Below are 16,976 nucleotides of genomic sequence, written 5' to 3' on the forward strand. Positions count from 1 at the left end.
TATATATATTATATATATAGTATAGTATGTATATATATATTTTTTATCTTATACTTATATAACTACATTTTTTAAAATAAATTCTGATCTACATCACATCCTTCATGGGATGAGTTGTAATGTATGCATACCTACATATGCATACTCACCTATGGCCATATACATAGTGGATAAATTCTAGATGAATTTGGACTATAGTTCTCCCTATTACATGTTAGCTCATTTTTCTTAACGTTTTTTTGTTAAATACCAACAATTAAATAAATATGTGTTATATTTGAAAGTGTTTCCGTCAACTTCTTAACTATTTTTAACTCTTTTTGTTTTATATCATTAAATGTAAAGAATATTTGGGGATAGTTTTTTATGGGTGAGATTGAGACTGAAATTCATAAAAACTATTACTCTCTGTATCCACTGAAGAAAAGCAGCATGTTATTGTCATGAGCAACTTCTACATCTTGTGTACATAGTTCCTTTTTTTCACAGATGGTGATTCACTAGTGCAATATGTAATTATTTTCACAGCGTTTTAAAGCTCTCATGTGGTTTCACTCGGTCACTATTTTTAGGGAAAATCTTAGAATGTTAGTACTCTTGGAAAATTAGATACAGAATAAAGATTCTGAGATATAACCTTTAATCATCTAATTTAAGTAAAGAGAGAGTTAGCATAAGTTGGTGGAGGAATACTGAAGGCAGAAATGATATGCTTTACTGAGAAGAATCAGCTGTGTTTTCAGACTTAACCTCAGTATGTCACTCCTGCCACTGCATTTTGAGCATCTGGGAGCTCAGGGTTCTTTGTTGTCCCTTAAATCTTTGACCTTTTAAATAATGAATTCAATGGAAAGTTATATTTTTCTTTCTTTTTACTGTACACCCCTGGGTAGTGTGATTAAATGACATGGTTGAGGAATATTACATTGATGTCACTGTTAGAAATGATTTTTATATCTGATTAGCTGTCTTTTAAGTAACATTCTAAAGACCTGCATCTGTCCATGCAATGTATGGCAGCAGAGTGAATTAAGTAACTCAAAAGCACTTACCACTGTTTATAAGCCAAACAAGGAGCAAGGATTCTGACTGGCATTATTATTTATTATTTTTGAATGCTTATGGTACATTTTCATGGCAGAGTCCTTTCTATGCTATTGACATTCATAAATGAAAAGGCTCTGCTTTGCTGACTATTTAATTGGTAATTTAATTTTCCTAATAACTTTCTTTATAGGAACTGGATTTTGAAGCCAAAACAAGTTACACGCTAAGGATAGAAGCTGCAAACAAAGATGCCGACCCTCGCTTTCTAAGTTTGGGGCCATTCAGTGACACGACGACCGTGAAGATAATTGTGGAAGACGTGGATGAGCCTCCTGTGTTTTCTTCACCCTTGTACCCCATGGAGGTGTCAGAAGCTACCCAAGTAGGGAATATCATTGGCACTGTAGTGGCCCATGATCCAGATTCTTCCAATAGCCCTGTAAGGTAAAAGCTCGTCTTTCTTTTTCTACAATTTTGTACCAATATGCCTTTAATTGACAACTTGTGTTCCTACATTGTGATGCTTTTTGTTCACAGCAAATGAAACCCGTTTTATATATGTATTGAGCCATAGGAGCAGAAGTAAAACAGAATCAGGACAACACAATATTTTACTTATCCAAAAACATCACCTGATTATTTAAGGCCATCATTACGTAGCAATATTTTTAGGCGTCCATTGTTATCCACAAGCCATAGCTGATGTTTCTGTTCAGCCAATTATCCTGAACTTCTTTCAAAGCAAACTATGATGAAAAATAAAGTGATGCATATCTTAGTTGTAGGTTAAGTTCATATGTCAGGAAAATACTTGCATTAGCAATTTAAATTATGGACTCATTTTTAAACAAATCATTTTTCACAGTGGCTTATTTGTATGCATGTGTTTGAGTGTGTGCACACACACATGCATGCACGTTATAAATTATCCTTATCTTTTTGAGTGAATTTTATGAATAGGATATACTTGAAAGAAAATGGGCATTGTAGTACATACTAATTTGGGTTTGTAAGATACTTAAATTTTCAATGTGAAAGTTTGATTTTGATTACAAAGTCGATAAGGTAAAAAAAAATCAATGGTTGTTTTATATTCAGATATGTTCAGCTTATTAACGAACCTCAGACTTTTAGATTTAAATGATATTTGACATGGTGAATGCTTTTGACCTAACTTTTGAGCTAAGTCAGGACATTGATTACAAAGTATCATGACAGTATCTATAACTTAGACAATGATTCTTGGTTAAAAAAAGCTCATATGAAAAGCTCATAATCACTTTTCTTTCTATAGTAATATTATATATACTTTAATTATTACATATAATATTTTATAAATCTATATACATTTTTACAATATGATATGTAATGTCTTAAACTCATTTTAATACAATAATTTATATGTATAGTTAGTGTTCTCCTTTCCTTTTTATTTTCCCTAACATTAGAACTTAGCAAAGAATTGGCATAGAATTAAAGTTATTTAAAAATTGAAGTCAGAACTCATTTTTTTCCCTACTTATACAACAAATTCAGGATTCATGGATGGCTATACTATTTTTAATGTGGCAATAATAAACCATTTCTAAGAGTACAATCTTCTGTGCACTAGAATATCTGAATCACAAATGTACAAGATGCAGTAAGACTTCCCTTCTTCCCTGTAATATCCTGGCCTTCATTTTTCAAAATGCTCCCTGTCTTAAGGTCAGCCCCACTCACGAGTCATATTGACTTTGGCAAACTTGAATTTGGGTTTTGTTAAACATTCCATCTCTTGCTGAACCACCTAAGTCTCCTGCCCTCATTAACCATCAACCACAGCACAATTGTAGGCAAAGAGTAGCTACTTGGGAGGGTTTGACTTCTGCTTAAATCATTTAATTTAGTGGGGAGAAAGAGAGGCATGCTTCCATGAAGCCGGGAATATAGAGAAAGACATAAACAGGCTAATCATAATTTAATGCTAAAATTCATGAAGAGATTTAAGAAAAGTTTGATTGATTACATTGATATTTTTATCTCGTTTCTTATTTTTCCTTTACCCACTGCTGTGTGTGCCATCCTGTTGAAGTCTTTCTGAGAAAATATTTTATTTTTGTGTAATATTTTGTTTGAAGAAAAGTAACAGTAGTATTATATTTGTGGATGGGGAAAGAGTAGTCCCAAGTAGATAGAGACTTGAGTTAGAGAGAGATGAATTGATCTTTGTATCTCTTCTGTAAAGCACGGAGATAGAAAGGACCAAATGCTAACTCTGTTGATGGAGGTCAGGATCTCCATGGCCTTTGTCAGTGAGAGAATAGCGGTCAGCAGCATATTTTTACCTCATTTTCATTTTCTTCAAAGTAATAAAGGTGACCTGAAAATTCATCTTAATACTACTTAACATCACTATCTCACAGATAGAGAGATACACTTTGTCCCAAGGAAATTAAAATATTATTTTGTATGTGTGAAATTTGTTTTAGCTTTTGTAAAATTTATTAACTTATGTTTAATATTTCTATACTTGAAAAATTTATTTTACACTATTTACATAAGATCAGCACAATCGTTCATTGATTATATTTACTTTTTCTGGATTGTCTGTCATATATTTCTCTTCTCTCACCATTTATGATATCCTTTAAGAGGCCAATCTCCTTATTTTATAGTTTGGTGATTATATGTTTACTTTGTGCATCCTCTGGAAGACTGATTCTCCAGAACTGCTATGCGTTGAGTGGCCTAAGGGATGTCACTTAACCTCCTAAGTTCCTATATAAGCCATCAAAAAGAAAAAATAACTCCCAAGTTTTTCCAACAATTAAATAGGAATGGGGAACTTATTATGCTTTTAAACTATGACTCATGACTTAAATATTAGTATGTGTTATCCTTATACATTGCTATTATTATAGATTGTGTTTTCATGCCATTTTTATTTCAAGGGCAATATAGTCAGTGAAAGGAGACATATTGCATAAGCAACCTTATCGGCAATCTATATTGAAGACTGTTTTATACTCACATATATTTCAATATATAGAAAATATTACATGGTTTTTTGATGAATAAGTACATGTGCTTGCATTGGGCACTCAAGTAATTATCAAAATGTAAATCCTCCTTCACCATATACCAGTAAATGGGTGGGTAAATAGCACTGTCTTCTGAGGTACTAGAAAAAGTGAAACTATAGATTGGGATGGAACGTCAAGAGTTTTAACAATTTTGAGCTTTGTGTTTCTACACCTTTAGAAATATTGTAGTTCTTTGAAAAAGCAGTATTTGTTTCATTGTAATTGTTTAAAATTAGGCCAATAGTATCTGATTTGTAAAACAGTGTGAGCAATTGCATAATTAGTTTTGAGTTTATTGACATCCTTTGTAGTAAAATACTGAAATATAGCATGTGTCATTTATATTTGAAATATTTACTGATATATGGGGCAAGAGATTAGAATTCTAGAAAGAAATGTATTTACTTGCCTCCAACAAGGCAAAATTGAGTTAGAGGGAGATGAATTGATTTTTATATCTCTTCCTACATGACCCCTGCCTTGCACAGCACTTTTAAAAATGTTTTACCTACTCTACTAAAGCACCACTCAAATGGTATGCATAACTCTTCCCTATGCATTGGCCCTTTCCTTAAAAGAAGACTGGAGCACCTACACCCGCCAATGGAACCTTACCATTTTGACTGTTTACAAGTATAGTAGTCACAGTTGGAAAGATGAAATGAACCTGGAACCCAGTTATTAGCCAGAACAAAACACCATTGTCAAATGTTACATCTTTATATAGTTTGCCCAGCATCCAGATAGCTTACTGAGACCAACATTTCATTTATACTTTGCTTTGCTCTTTTCCCATGTAGAAACTAAAATTGCAATAGCATGTAAAAATGGGGTAATACTTGAGATTACTTAGACAGGAGAGAGAGAGAGAGAGAGAGAGAGAGAGAGAGAGAGAGAGAGATTTTTTTAAAGCAACAGTGAGTAATTAAGGGCACACATGTTTCTGGCTTTTTTTTTTTTTTTTTTTTAGTAGTTGTCTACAATTTTATATAAGTTTTGGCCCTAAATACTAAATATCAAGCTTTATCTATTGAACTTGGAAAGACAGATTGTGGTCTGCTGTTTCTGATCACCATTCTGAATGGTAGAAACTTGACTTAACTCGTTTCTTATCCAAGATGGTAAAAAATGTAGGAGCAGCCTGGAGTCTAGAGGATTCTGGACTCATTTCTCACGTCAGCATTGGCAGACTGATCAATGACTCGACATGCATTAATTAAGAAGCTATTTTGTGCAAGACACTGAGGGAAATGCTGAAAAGAAAACAAAGATGAATAAAACATTTCCTCTGACCTCAAGGAATTTGTAATCTGGATGAAGTAATGAGACCCCATAAAAGTTAAAAAATATGAGGAAAAAAAATGCTAGTCCTGTAACATGGAAAATTGTGAGATAAATAATCATTCCAAGTTCACTGGACACGAGACTTCATTTGATAGCATAAGGAGGGATTTGAGGGACGGCAGGCTTTGGACAAGCCAATAAAACATGCAAAATATGTTTATGTTTTATTTAGTTATATCCTAAAAGTCTGGTACGAAATTATGAAATCAGCAAATGTATTTCTGTTGGCAGCACAGCAAGCCCAAGGTCCCTATGCTAAAAATAGCCAATGAATTGAAACACGATATTATTGCAAATAAGATCAAATATAAAAACAGGTGAATAAAAAGGAATAGCCATCATTTTCAGCATTTCTAACAATTCAAATATAGAAATACATTTACATGTATTTTCAAAGACACTTGGATAGTATTTACCTGTAGGCTCTTTTGGTATTTTCTTAGTATTGAAAGTCCTCAGATGAAACGTGGTAACATAATATCAGCAATTACATTACATAGTGTGACTAGTATAGACCCAATTGGGGTGTCTGAATAATTCACTGTGTATTTTTTAAGCAGACTGTATGCATGCATATATTTGTACATATTATTCTAAATTATTTGTGAATTCTTGATTTTCATAGGAAACTTAGCAAGCCAGTAATGTACAGAAAAATAAGGTTAGCAATAAACTAGTTAATTTAAAAGGTAGCAGAAATCTCCATGAGGATAACATGAGCTGTACTTTAATTCAAAATTCTGCTCATTTTAACATAAATATCACTGAAAATGAAAAAAAAATATATGTTCAGATATGGTAAAAACATAAAATGTGTTTTTGGTAGACTAGTGTATTTACTATTCAGAGATAATTTTCAAAAACTAAGTAGGAATTGCCTAATTTATTTCAGCCAATTTTTCTATCTTTTATTATATCATTCTAGAATTAGAACTTTGCTCTCAGCGCAAAACTTCCAAGTTAAATTTTTTGGAAGACTCCAGGTAAAATGAATTTATTAAAAATACATTCTCCCTGATTTGTTCCTCACAGTATTTTCCACAACTAAAATATTTAGTAGAAAGTCAGATTAGTAAAGGAATACAAAAATCCACAATCTTTTTGGTGTAAATCATAGGAAATTATACATGAGGTTGAAAGATTAGGGAGCTAATCCTTATTTATGTTGTACTGTCCTACTGGAATGCTTTAATAGCAATCAACAGAAATTGGCCACAGTTAATTGAAAAAAATAGGAATTTATTGAAATAATTTGGCATAGCTCACAAAATCAAAAGAAAAATTGAATGGCTAGTTCAGAAAAAAAGAGCAGTAAGATTCCTCTATAGATTTGAGTAGGAAGAATGAACAATCTCGTCAGGATGTGGCAACTGGGATGAATCAGCTTCAACCCTTCTCTTTCTTGTGGCCCCCATTTAAAATTTCCATTTCTTGAAGAGTTTTTGGCCTATCTTGATATACGTGCCCATGTCTTACACACAATGTTTTGGGAATCATCAATATGAGTAGCATCAAGATTGTATGAGATGGGAAATGTTTAAATCCCCAAACGAATATTGATTCGCCATTATCAGAAGAGGGAGTGAGATTGAAATCAAGGTATTTGCTCTCATTAAGTACAAAACTCAATAGTTTATTTTGAAGTAATTTGCTTCTCATTAAATCCCTATTAGGTCAGCATTATTATTCCTATGTTAAGAGCAAACATACACTTAGTCACACAGTTAGCAAATGTGGTTTCAGGATTTTAGTCAGGTCTACAGTAAACCTCTACGATACTTAATAGCAATACACACAAGCACACATACACACATACACACAAACACATGCATACAAACTTTATAATAGATAAGACTTCAAATAATTCAGCTATGTCTATTGCTCATATTTGTCCATGCTCATTTATCACATTACCTTTTGCCATTTTTGGAGTACTGATCATATATTTCTGTTAATCTAGCTCACTCACCTGCACATTCTATTTAGAGCAAGCGCTGACATGCAAATTGATAGCTGCTAATTAGAATGCTACCTGCATTTCAATTGATCTCCATAGCTTATCAAAGAGCAGCAGTGATAGTAACAGGTATTTATAAGGGAATTCGTTTTTTAACATATGTGCAGAACACTGAAGATACAAGATGTATAAGATACGGTCCCATGTCTTTTGTTATCTAACTATAGAAGAGATCTTACGTAAAAATTCATTTTTAAAAAATCTAGTGTTAAATCTGGAAATGAGAAATCATCTTGTAAAACTTTCTCATTTTGCAGATGAAGAAAAAGTAGAGTACAAATGGTGAATTAAAAGCCCCAATTAGCACAGGAGGTTAGAGGCAGGGTCATGGCTAGAAAAATTATCCTTTAACTCTCAGTCTGTGGTTCCTGGTGGTATAGCACAGGGAGTGTTTGATAAAGTCCATGGATCACACATACTGCAGGATTTCTGAAAAAGGCACCACTTCTGATGTAATTGGAAAGGCTTGCTGCTTTAATGCTAGTGGTTTGTCTTCAAGGAATAGTAGGACTAACATAATTGGAAAGGAGGAAAAAAGGGAGTACAGGATGGTCAACATGAGGAATGACACCAAAATCAGGATATGCAAAATGTTTTCATTCAGCAGTTAATACAGCAGTTTGGTTAGGAGTTGAAGGAGGAGAGCAGAGGGAAAAAACGAAAAGAAGCTGAATCCCAAAGTGTTGGTGGTAGAGACTCAAAGCTCATTTATAGGCAATGTAGTACACTGGAAAGACGCTCAGACAGACATGGTTCTGAATCTTGGCTCACCAGGAATCTTACCAACTTACTTGGCTTCCGAATCTTACCAACTGTGAGGCTTTAGTGTCCAGTACTGAAATACTGTAATAACAATACCTGCTTGCATTAGTTAGAAATTGTGCTTGGCTAGTAGCAACAAAGCTTAACACTAATGACTTACTAATGAGAAGTCTGGAACTATGCTCTCAAGGACTGATAATTTGGCAGTTTAATGCCATCAAGGCCTTGGCTTCTTTTATGAAGCACTTATTACCTCATATTTACAGTTTCCTTATGGATCTCTTTCCATTGTGTTCATGTTCCAGGTGAGATCAAAGGAGAAGGGGTAAAAGTCAAATACCAGGTGAATTAGCAACTGTCTTTCATTTTTTAAGGAGTTTTTCAATGAGGCTCTACCCAATAACTTTCCTTTGCATCTCATTTTCTAAAACGGAGACATCACATCTATAAGGAGGCCAACAAATGTAGTTTTCAGCTGGACATATGGCTGCCTCTAACAAAAGCAGTATTCTGTTAGTAAGAATTAAGGGGGAGTGGATATAAGCACACAAATAGAAGTCTCTGCCACACGTGGCCTTAAATATTTGTCTGAGAATTAGGGAAAAAAGGTAAACTATGTTTTAACTAATCAACACATCTTAAAAATGGGAAAGTTCACAAGGTAGTTTAGTTCTGGAAAAAGGTTGATCAATTTGCTTTTGGATATACTGCTTTTGAACTGAAGATGATGCATCTAGAGAAGTTTACAAAACCTCGAGAACAGGTTTGAGGCTGGATATTGACATATAGAGCTATCTATATAATAAGCACATAGGGCAGAAGCTTAACTGATGTTGCTGCAAAAATATGGAAGTGATCTCTCTAATTGGTCACTCCGACATACACTAAAGTAAGCCCAAGAATTTAGGATATAACTTGCAGAAGCTAGAAAGGTCATTGTGAGTCCACACACCACTAATGGTGTCAGAAGTTGCACTGAAGTTAATTTGGTTCATGATTAAGAAATGGCCACTTGCAGTTCAGCCTCCAATTAACTCAGGCAACTGCAGCGCCCAGCCAGCTGATCCCAAACTGCAAATACTGTGCTTCTCCAAACTTTTTAAAGGCCTTTCTTCTCTTGCAGCTCAGTCAGCCCTCCCAGATTCAAAGGCAGAGATATTTTACACTTGAATTCTAAAAAGTACCCATAAATTCTTCATTTCTCTTGTCTAAAGAATTGTTTATCTCAGGCAACTTTATACATTAGCTAGTGCTTCGTGCATCAACTCTACTTTTTCTGCTTCCCAAGTCCATGTCATTAAGAAACGGAATAACCACCAGGACCCTTCTGGATGATTTGTCTACATCTTGGCCTTGTCAAAGTCTCCCATCTCTTCTCAAGCCAATACCTCATTCTATCTCCACACCTGTCCAACTTCCTGCATTATACTGTACCAGAGCAACTTGTTGGTTTCCTCCTAAATATTTATTATTTATGTTTTTTAAAAAAATATTTGTTTTGTGTTTTTGTATTTATGTTTTTTTAAAAAAAAATTGTATTTATGTTTTTTAAAAAATATTCGTTGATATAATGTATTTCATGAAATAGACTGTCACTTGCAGGTTCTCAAAAATAATTGCTGAATATATGAATGAATAAAAGGAAGATATAAGAAAATTATAAGAAGTCACAAATTACTGTATATATGAAGCTGTGCTATTTAGTGAAGTCTAAGTGGGGATTACAGCTATTAAGAAATGCACACAATTTATAAGTGGAAGCTGCAGAGGTTATAACTTAGGAATGATAAATATTTGAATGATAGAAACTTCGGTTGCTCATGCATCATCAAAACATATAGAGGCCTAGGTTATAACTAGATTCCTAAATGATTAGTCATTTTTCTTTGAGGTGAATAGTGATTGGAGACATTTAACATATGAAACAAATTCTCAACTTTAACATCTTTTATTCTAACGCTGGAACCTTTGAGACTATTTATAATAGAGGCAAGTGTTTTAGTCATTGACTTTAGCACTGCAGGGAATTGCGTAAACTCATTTAGACACATGTATGTCAGGTTCAAGGCCTTTTTGCTTTTAAGAATATAAAAGCCTATTTTTTCATGAATATGCAAACATTATCTTAGTGATTATATGACAAAATTAAAAAGTCAGGGTTTTAGTATTGGCTCAGTTGATGCATGAGAGAATGGATATTAAGTTATAATCCTCTTATCAAACATCATCAATTGTTCTCTTACCATCGGATAAGTATACATAAATATATATATCTATATATGTATATGGATTGGATACATATATGTGTATGCATACATATGCAGTATATATGTACATCTATGTGTATATATATACTCATACACACAAATAATACTGTTCTACATAAGCACATTCCACCCTGATCCTCACACTGAATGCAGCTATAAAACCTACATAAAATGGAGCTATTCGAGACTTTGAAAAGTGAATATTAACAAGCAGTTTGGAGAAGAAGACCACTATGAAATGTATCTCCAAACATGTGATGAATTTACTATTATCTTCCCTCCAACATCCCCTTACCTGGAGTAGAAACCAGAAAAATATTAGCAAAAGTTATCTAAATTAAACTAAATGAATAAAGTAATAAAGATAAGAGCAGAAATAAATGCATTTTTAAATAATTAAATAATAATAATACAGAAATTAATGAATCAAAAGCTTGGTTTTTGAGTAAATCACAAACATTGATAAACCTGTATCAACAATGACAGGAAAAAAGGAAAAGAAACAAATTACAAATATTAGGAACAAAAGAGGAGATATCACTGCAGACCCTACAAACATAAAACGGAGGATAAGAGAATACTATAAACAACTCTACCTAAATAAATTTTATAATTTAGGTGAAATTTGGCAACTTAGATAAAATGGACCTATTCTTAAAAAAGTGTAAACTTTCAAAACTCACCTAACATGAAATAGATAACTTTTATAGTCCTATAGCTATTAAATAAATTACACTTATGGTTAAAAAATTTCTGAAGAATAAATATCCAAGCCCAGATGTTATTATTGGCAAATTCTACCAAACATTTAAAGAATAAATAATATCAACTTTTCACAATGTTTTCCAGAAAAAATAAGAAAAGTGAATATATTACAACATTATTATGAGTTCAACATTTATCTTCACTAGCAAAACCAGGCAAACATGGTACACTAAAAAAAAAAAAAAACAAAAAAAAAACCTCAGATCAATAGTCCTCATGCAAATATTTTCAATGAAATGTTAGAAAATTCAATCATACAAATAGAAAACAATAATTTACCAGGATAAAGAGGGTTTATCTCAGGAGCATAAGTTTGGTTCAGTATTCAATAATTAGTCGATGTAATTTACCATATTGAGACCAAAGGAGAAAAACCACATAATCAATCGATGCAGAAAAATGTTTGTCTAAATTTAACATTCATTTCTGATTTAAAGAAAACTCCTAGGAAACTAGGAATAGGATGGAATCTCTTCATCCTGATAAAGGATATCTAAAAAAAATACGGGCAATGCTATAATCAATGACAAAAGACTCAATTCCCCTCATCCCAAATTCAAAAACAAAAAATGGATGTCCACTTCATCACTTATATTCATCATTGTATGGGAAGTCGTTGCCAGTGCAGTAAGACAAGAAAAAGAAATAAAAGCCAAACAGACTAGAAAGGAAGAAGTAAAACTGTTCTTATTTACATAAGTCATAATTGTCAACTATGTAGATATTCCCAAGAAAATTTTTTGAAAAATCTCCTAGAACAGTAAGTGATTTACCAGGGTAGCAGGATACAAAGTCAATACACAAAAGTCAACTGTATTTTAATATGTTACCATGGAACAATTATAAACCAACTGTATAAATAAATAACAGTTTACAATAACTTGAAAACCAAATACGTTGGTATAAATCTAACTAAGCCTGTACAGGACCTGTATAATGAAAACTATAGAACACTAAAGAAAGAAATCAAGGAATGCCTAGCAGAGAGACATACTGTGTTTATGGTTTGGAAGATTCAATATGGTAATATAATTATCAATTTTTCCCAAATTCATCTATAGAATTAACTAAATTCTAACCCAAAATCCTGCAGTTATTTTTATAGATATAGTCAAGCTGATGCTAACATTTATATGGAAATGCAAAGAATCTAGAAGAGCCAAACAATTCAGATAAAGAAACATAATGTTGGAGAAATCGGTCTACCAGATTTCAAGATTTATTTTATGCAGGTAACTCCAAAAAGTTCATGGAAAAATAGAACTGAAAGATAATACAAATCTTTCAAGGAACTTTTTGAAATACTACCCTCATATAGCTACAGCAATTAAGACATACATAAATCAATGGAATGGAATAGATACACTAGAAATAGCTTCACATATGGCCAATTGATTTTTGACAAAATTACAAAGACAATTTAATGGAAAAGGACGAGCTTTCTAACAAGAAGTATAACAGTTTGGCAAGCATGTAAAAAAAATCCTGATTCAACCTTGCATTTTATACAAAACTTAACTCAAAATGTATCATTTACATAAATATGAAAAGCGAAACTATAAACATTTTAGAAAATAACATAGTAGAAAAGTTTTATCATGTTGGATTAGGCATAATATTCTTAAACATAATATCAATAGGACAGATATTTCATCAAAAAGGCTATGAGCATGGCAGATAATCACATGAGAGTGTGTGTGTGTGTGTGTGTGTGTGTGTGTGTACATAAAGGTTTGAGAGATTTTTGTCAAAATTCAGATAAGTATGACTGCTCTTGCTGTTAAATTAGAAGATATTATTTAAGTAGACACCAAATTAGGAATGCTTCTTCTACTCCTAAGGATCAGAATGTTTATGCCCTATATTTTATTCATTTTTTTAAAAGTTTCTCAAAGTTACAAAACTGTAAGTTAAAACAGAGCCTTAGTGTACTAAAATAGAGCTTGCAACCAGGGACTTTTGCTTGTTGCTTCCATTCCTAGGATAAATCTGCACTATAATAAATATCTTCAAATGCCAGCATCTCAGCTCAGAATTGTGGTCCCTAAAAATGTTTAGAAGCATACAGTTAGGATTTCTTATACTCTTTCTTAAACATGACACCAATAGGACAATCCTTAAAGGAAAACAAATAATATATTGGACTTCATCAAGATTTAAAAATGTGTTATTTGAAAGGTACTCTTAAGAAAATGAAAAGATAAGCTACATATTAGGGAAAATATTTCAATTACATATCCAATACAGGTCTTATATTAAATATGTATAAAGAGCTCTCAAAACTTCACATGATGGAGGCAAACCACCCAATTAAAAAATGGCCAACCTATTTGAATAGATGTTTCACCAAAGAGGATATGAATGTCGCAGATAATCACATGAAAATACAGTTAACATAATTTACTATAAGGAAAATGCAAATTAAAAGCACAATCTGGGGAGATTTTGGAATAACTGGAACTATCAAATGTTTGGTGAGAGTACAGAATGGGACAGCCATGCTGGAAAAAAAGCTTGGTCCTTTCATATAAACATACATGTATCGTGTGACCCAGTGATCTCACAGCCTGCAGAAAAGAAAACATATTGAAACAAAGCTTGCACATGAATGCTTATAGTAGCTCTGTCTGTGAATACTGGAACCGACCCAAATATCTTTCAATAGATAAATAGGTAAACATGCTATTATATATCCATTTGTTGGAATACTGTTCAGCATTAAATAGGAGAGGGCACAAAAGTTGGATGAATCACAATCATTACACTGAGTAACTGAAGTCAGTCTCAAAAGGCTGCCTTCTACATGATTCCTTTTAGATGACATTCTCAAAAAGATTAAATTACAATGATGGAAAACAGATCAGTGGGGAAGGTTGCAACTACTAAAAGCACAAAGGAGTTTTGTGGTGATGGACCAGTTCTGCATCCTTATTTCAGTACTGATTGCAGGATCCGCACGTTAAAATTCTTGGGATTCGTTAGATTTCAATAGAATTGTACACCCCAAATCAACTCTCTCATTACTTTAAAATTAACAATAAAATGAAATTTAAAAATTGAGTTCTTTCTTTTGATAATCACTTGCAGAAATGTATGAATCCATTACTCTAGATATCCTAGCTTTAAACTCTGAATCAGTAATGAACAGGGAAAGAGTCTTTTGCAGGCATTCTTGTTATGTTTAGACCCTAGCTTTAGAAATGCTACAATGTACAGCTTTATGAAACTCATTAACGAGGTTGCACTCATCAATTTTTCTTTGTTGATATTTTGAAGTTACTGTCCACAATATCATCTCTCTGTGCAATGCAATTTTTTTTTTAAGGCCTACTAGTTTTGTGCTATCCTGCTTTCAGTTTGGCTCCCAGTGGCCTATGTGGCCAATAGAATATGATAGAAGCAGTGGTGTATTACTTAAACGACTAGGTCATATAGATGTTGCAGCTTCCCCGCCACTTCTGATTTTTGGATCACTTGCTCTGGGGGAAGGCAGATTACCTGCCATGAGTACACTCAGGTGGTGTCATGGAGAGGAGCCAATTTGCCAGCACCAGCTTGTCATCTATACCATTCACATGTCACCCATGTGAACAAGACACTTAGGAATTGGATTCACCAACCCCAGTCAAATCATCAAATGACTGTAGCCTGAGCCAACAAGTTGACTGCAACCTCCTGAGAGATCAGGAGCTAGATCTGCCCTAACAATACACTCCCAAATTCCTGACTCACATAAACATGAAATATATTAAATGATTATTATTGTTTTAAACCATTAAGTTTGAGGCACTACAATACAATAGATATATACACAAGACATAATAATGAGGTTCATGGTACATAAATTGGTAAGAAAGAAGAGAGGAAATAAAGGAAGGGGAATTAATATTGAGAAAATGTTGATTGCATCAATAGATTGTAGGTCTTTGTCAGGATGAAGAATTGATGAAGTGGGAGGTGGTGGACAGAGAGTAAGACTCCTGAAGTGGAGTTTTCAACAGTAGTGCATAAATGAGAGCTGACAAGCCAACGGTATGTTCATAAGAATCTATGACTAACTTGGGGCAGAGAAACAGCTCACTGGAGTCAGGGAGACCAAGAAAGTGAGAGGATGGTTCATGGATGTAGTTCAACCAATCACGAATCATTATACCTAAAGTGGGTGTGTGTTTGTTTTTGGTTTGTTCTTTTGTTTGTGTAATTATTTGTTTTTAAATGACAGTCTTATTCTTACCTAATTAAAAAGACTGAGAGGAATTGAAGATGGTCATTAATAAGAAGAAGGTGAATTTGCATATGAAGCAAATAAGAACATGGAATGAAAATACAAGTGGAGCAGTAATTTTTCACTAATGTCTGGATTGCAGCTGTTTTGAGAAAGGCTTTTATATGCCAAAATAGACATACAATTTCAGGGGTTCTACTTCAAAACACATCTTCAGAACCCTGGTCAAGACTCCTAAATGAGAGATACAAAAAAATGGGGGTGGGTAATAGGTTGGTGTTATTGAAACAAAAGATGTTGCATTAGTCCGTTTTGTGTTGCTGTAACAAAATACCTGAGACTGGATAATTTATAAAGAGCAGAGATTTATTTGGCTTATGATTTTGGGACAGCTGCATCTGGTGTGGGCCTCAGGCTGTTTCTATCCACGGTGGAAAATTGCAGGCAGCTGGAGGGTACAAGCAGCTCACATAGAGAGAGAAAGCACGAGAGACAAAGGGGAGGTGCCAGGGTCTTCTTAAGCAGCCAGCTTTCGTGGGAACTAATAGAGGGAGAACTCACTAACTACCCATCTCCCAGGGCAAGCATTAATCTGTTCATGAGGGATCCGCCTCCCTGACTCATACAGCTCCCAACACTGCCACATTAGGGATCAGATTTCCACATGAGTTCTGGGAAGACAACACATCCAAACTCCATCAGATCTTAATAAGTATATGTGAATGGGCAAGACGTTACACACATTTCATTTTAGAGGATCCGATTACCATAACCAGAGCTACCAAATTTATTGTAAATGGTTTTCACGAGCCAAAATATAATAATGATAATAATGGTAATGATGAATTTGAAATTATAATAACATATTCAAAGCCACTGTGGAGATAACTGTACTACAATGTTCATTTTGTACTGCCTAACAGAAAAGCAAAGAGATTACTGACATGCAGGACATGAATCAACTATTTGGGCAAAGTTTTAAACACGGGATATATTTATAGGACTAACATGACAGATTATGGAGACAGCAGGATTTGGTGATTGGCTACAAAATTAATGGGAAATATTTTTAGCAAATTATAATAGAACATAAATGTTGAAGTTTTCTTTTTAATGTTTAATTAGGTATTCAATTGACAGAAACACAGACTTGGAGAGATACTTCAATATTGATGCCAACAGTGGAGTTATTACAACTGCCAAATCTTTGGATCGAGAGACAAATGCTGTTCATAATATCACAGTCCTTGCAATGGAGAGTCGTAAGTTGTAACGTTTAAAATTAAATTAGGGTGGAGGATGGTGAGGATAGAGAACAGGTTGTCATGAGGTTGTAATTTCAACCTGATCTATAATAGTTGCTTATTTGAACTGAACAAAAACTTGAAAATCCTGATTTTTCAAGCTGTAAAATATATTTACGTTCGCTAGCTTTATTTGTTAATATTTACAAAGTTAATGAAAAGAAAGGACTATAAAATAAT

At 33.5% G+C, this 16,976-nt stretch overlaps 1 protein-coding gene across 1 annotated transcript in view; it reads left to right on the forward strand.

The window, feature by feature from the left end:
• The window catches only part of CDH7 (cadherin 7), a 108,462-nt gene that overhangs the window by 71,671 nt on the left and 19,815 nt on the right, over positions 1–16,976 (forward strand). Inside the window, exons 6-7 of the mRNA XM_063076837.1 lie at positions 1,238–1,491; positions 16,618–16,754. Of these exons, the coding sequence (XP_062932907.1) occupies positions 1,238–1,491; positions 16,618–16,754 (391 nt within the window). The remainder of the gene's footprint in view (positions 1–1,237; positions 1,492–16,617; positions 16,755–16,976) is intronic.

This window comes from Cynocephalus volans, chromosome 13 (assembly GCF_027409185.1).
Source record: "Cynocephalus volans isolate mCynVol1 chromosome 13, mCynVol1.pri, whole genome shotgun sequence".
NCBI lineage: Eukaryota > Metazoa > Chordata > Mammalia > Dermoptera > Cynocephalidae > Cynocephalus > Cynocephalus volans.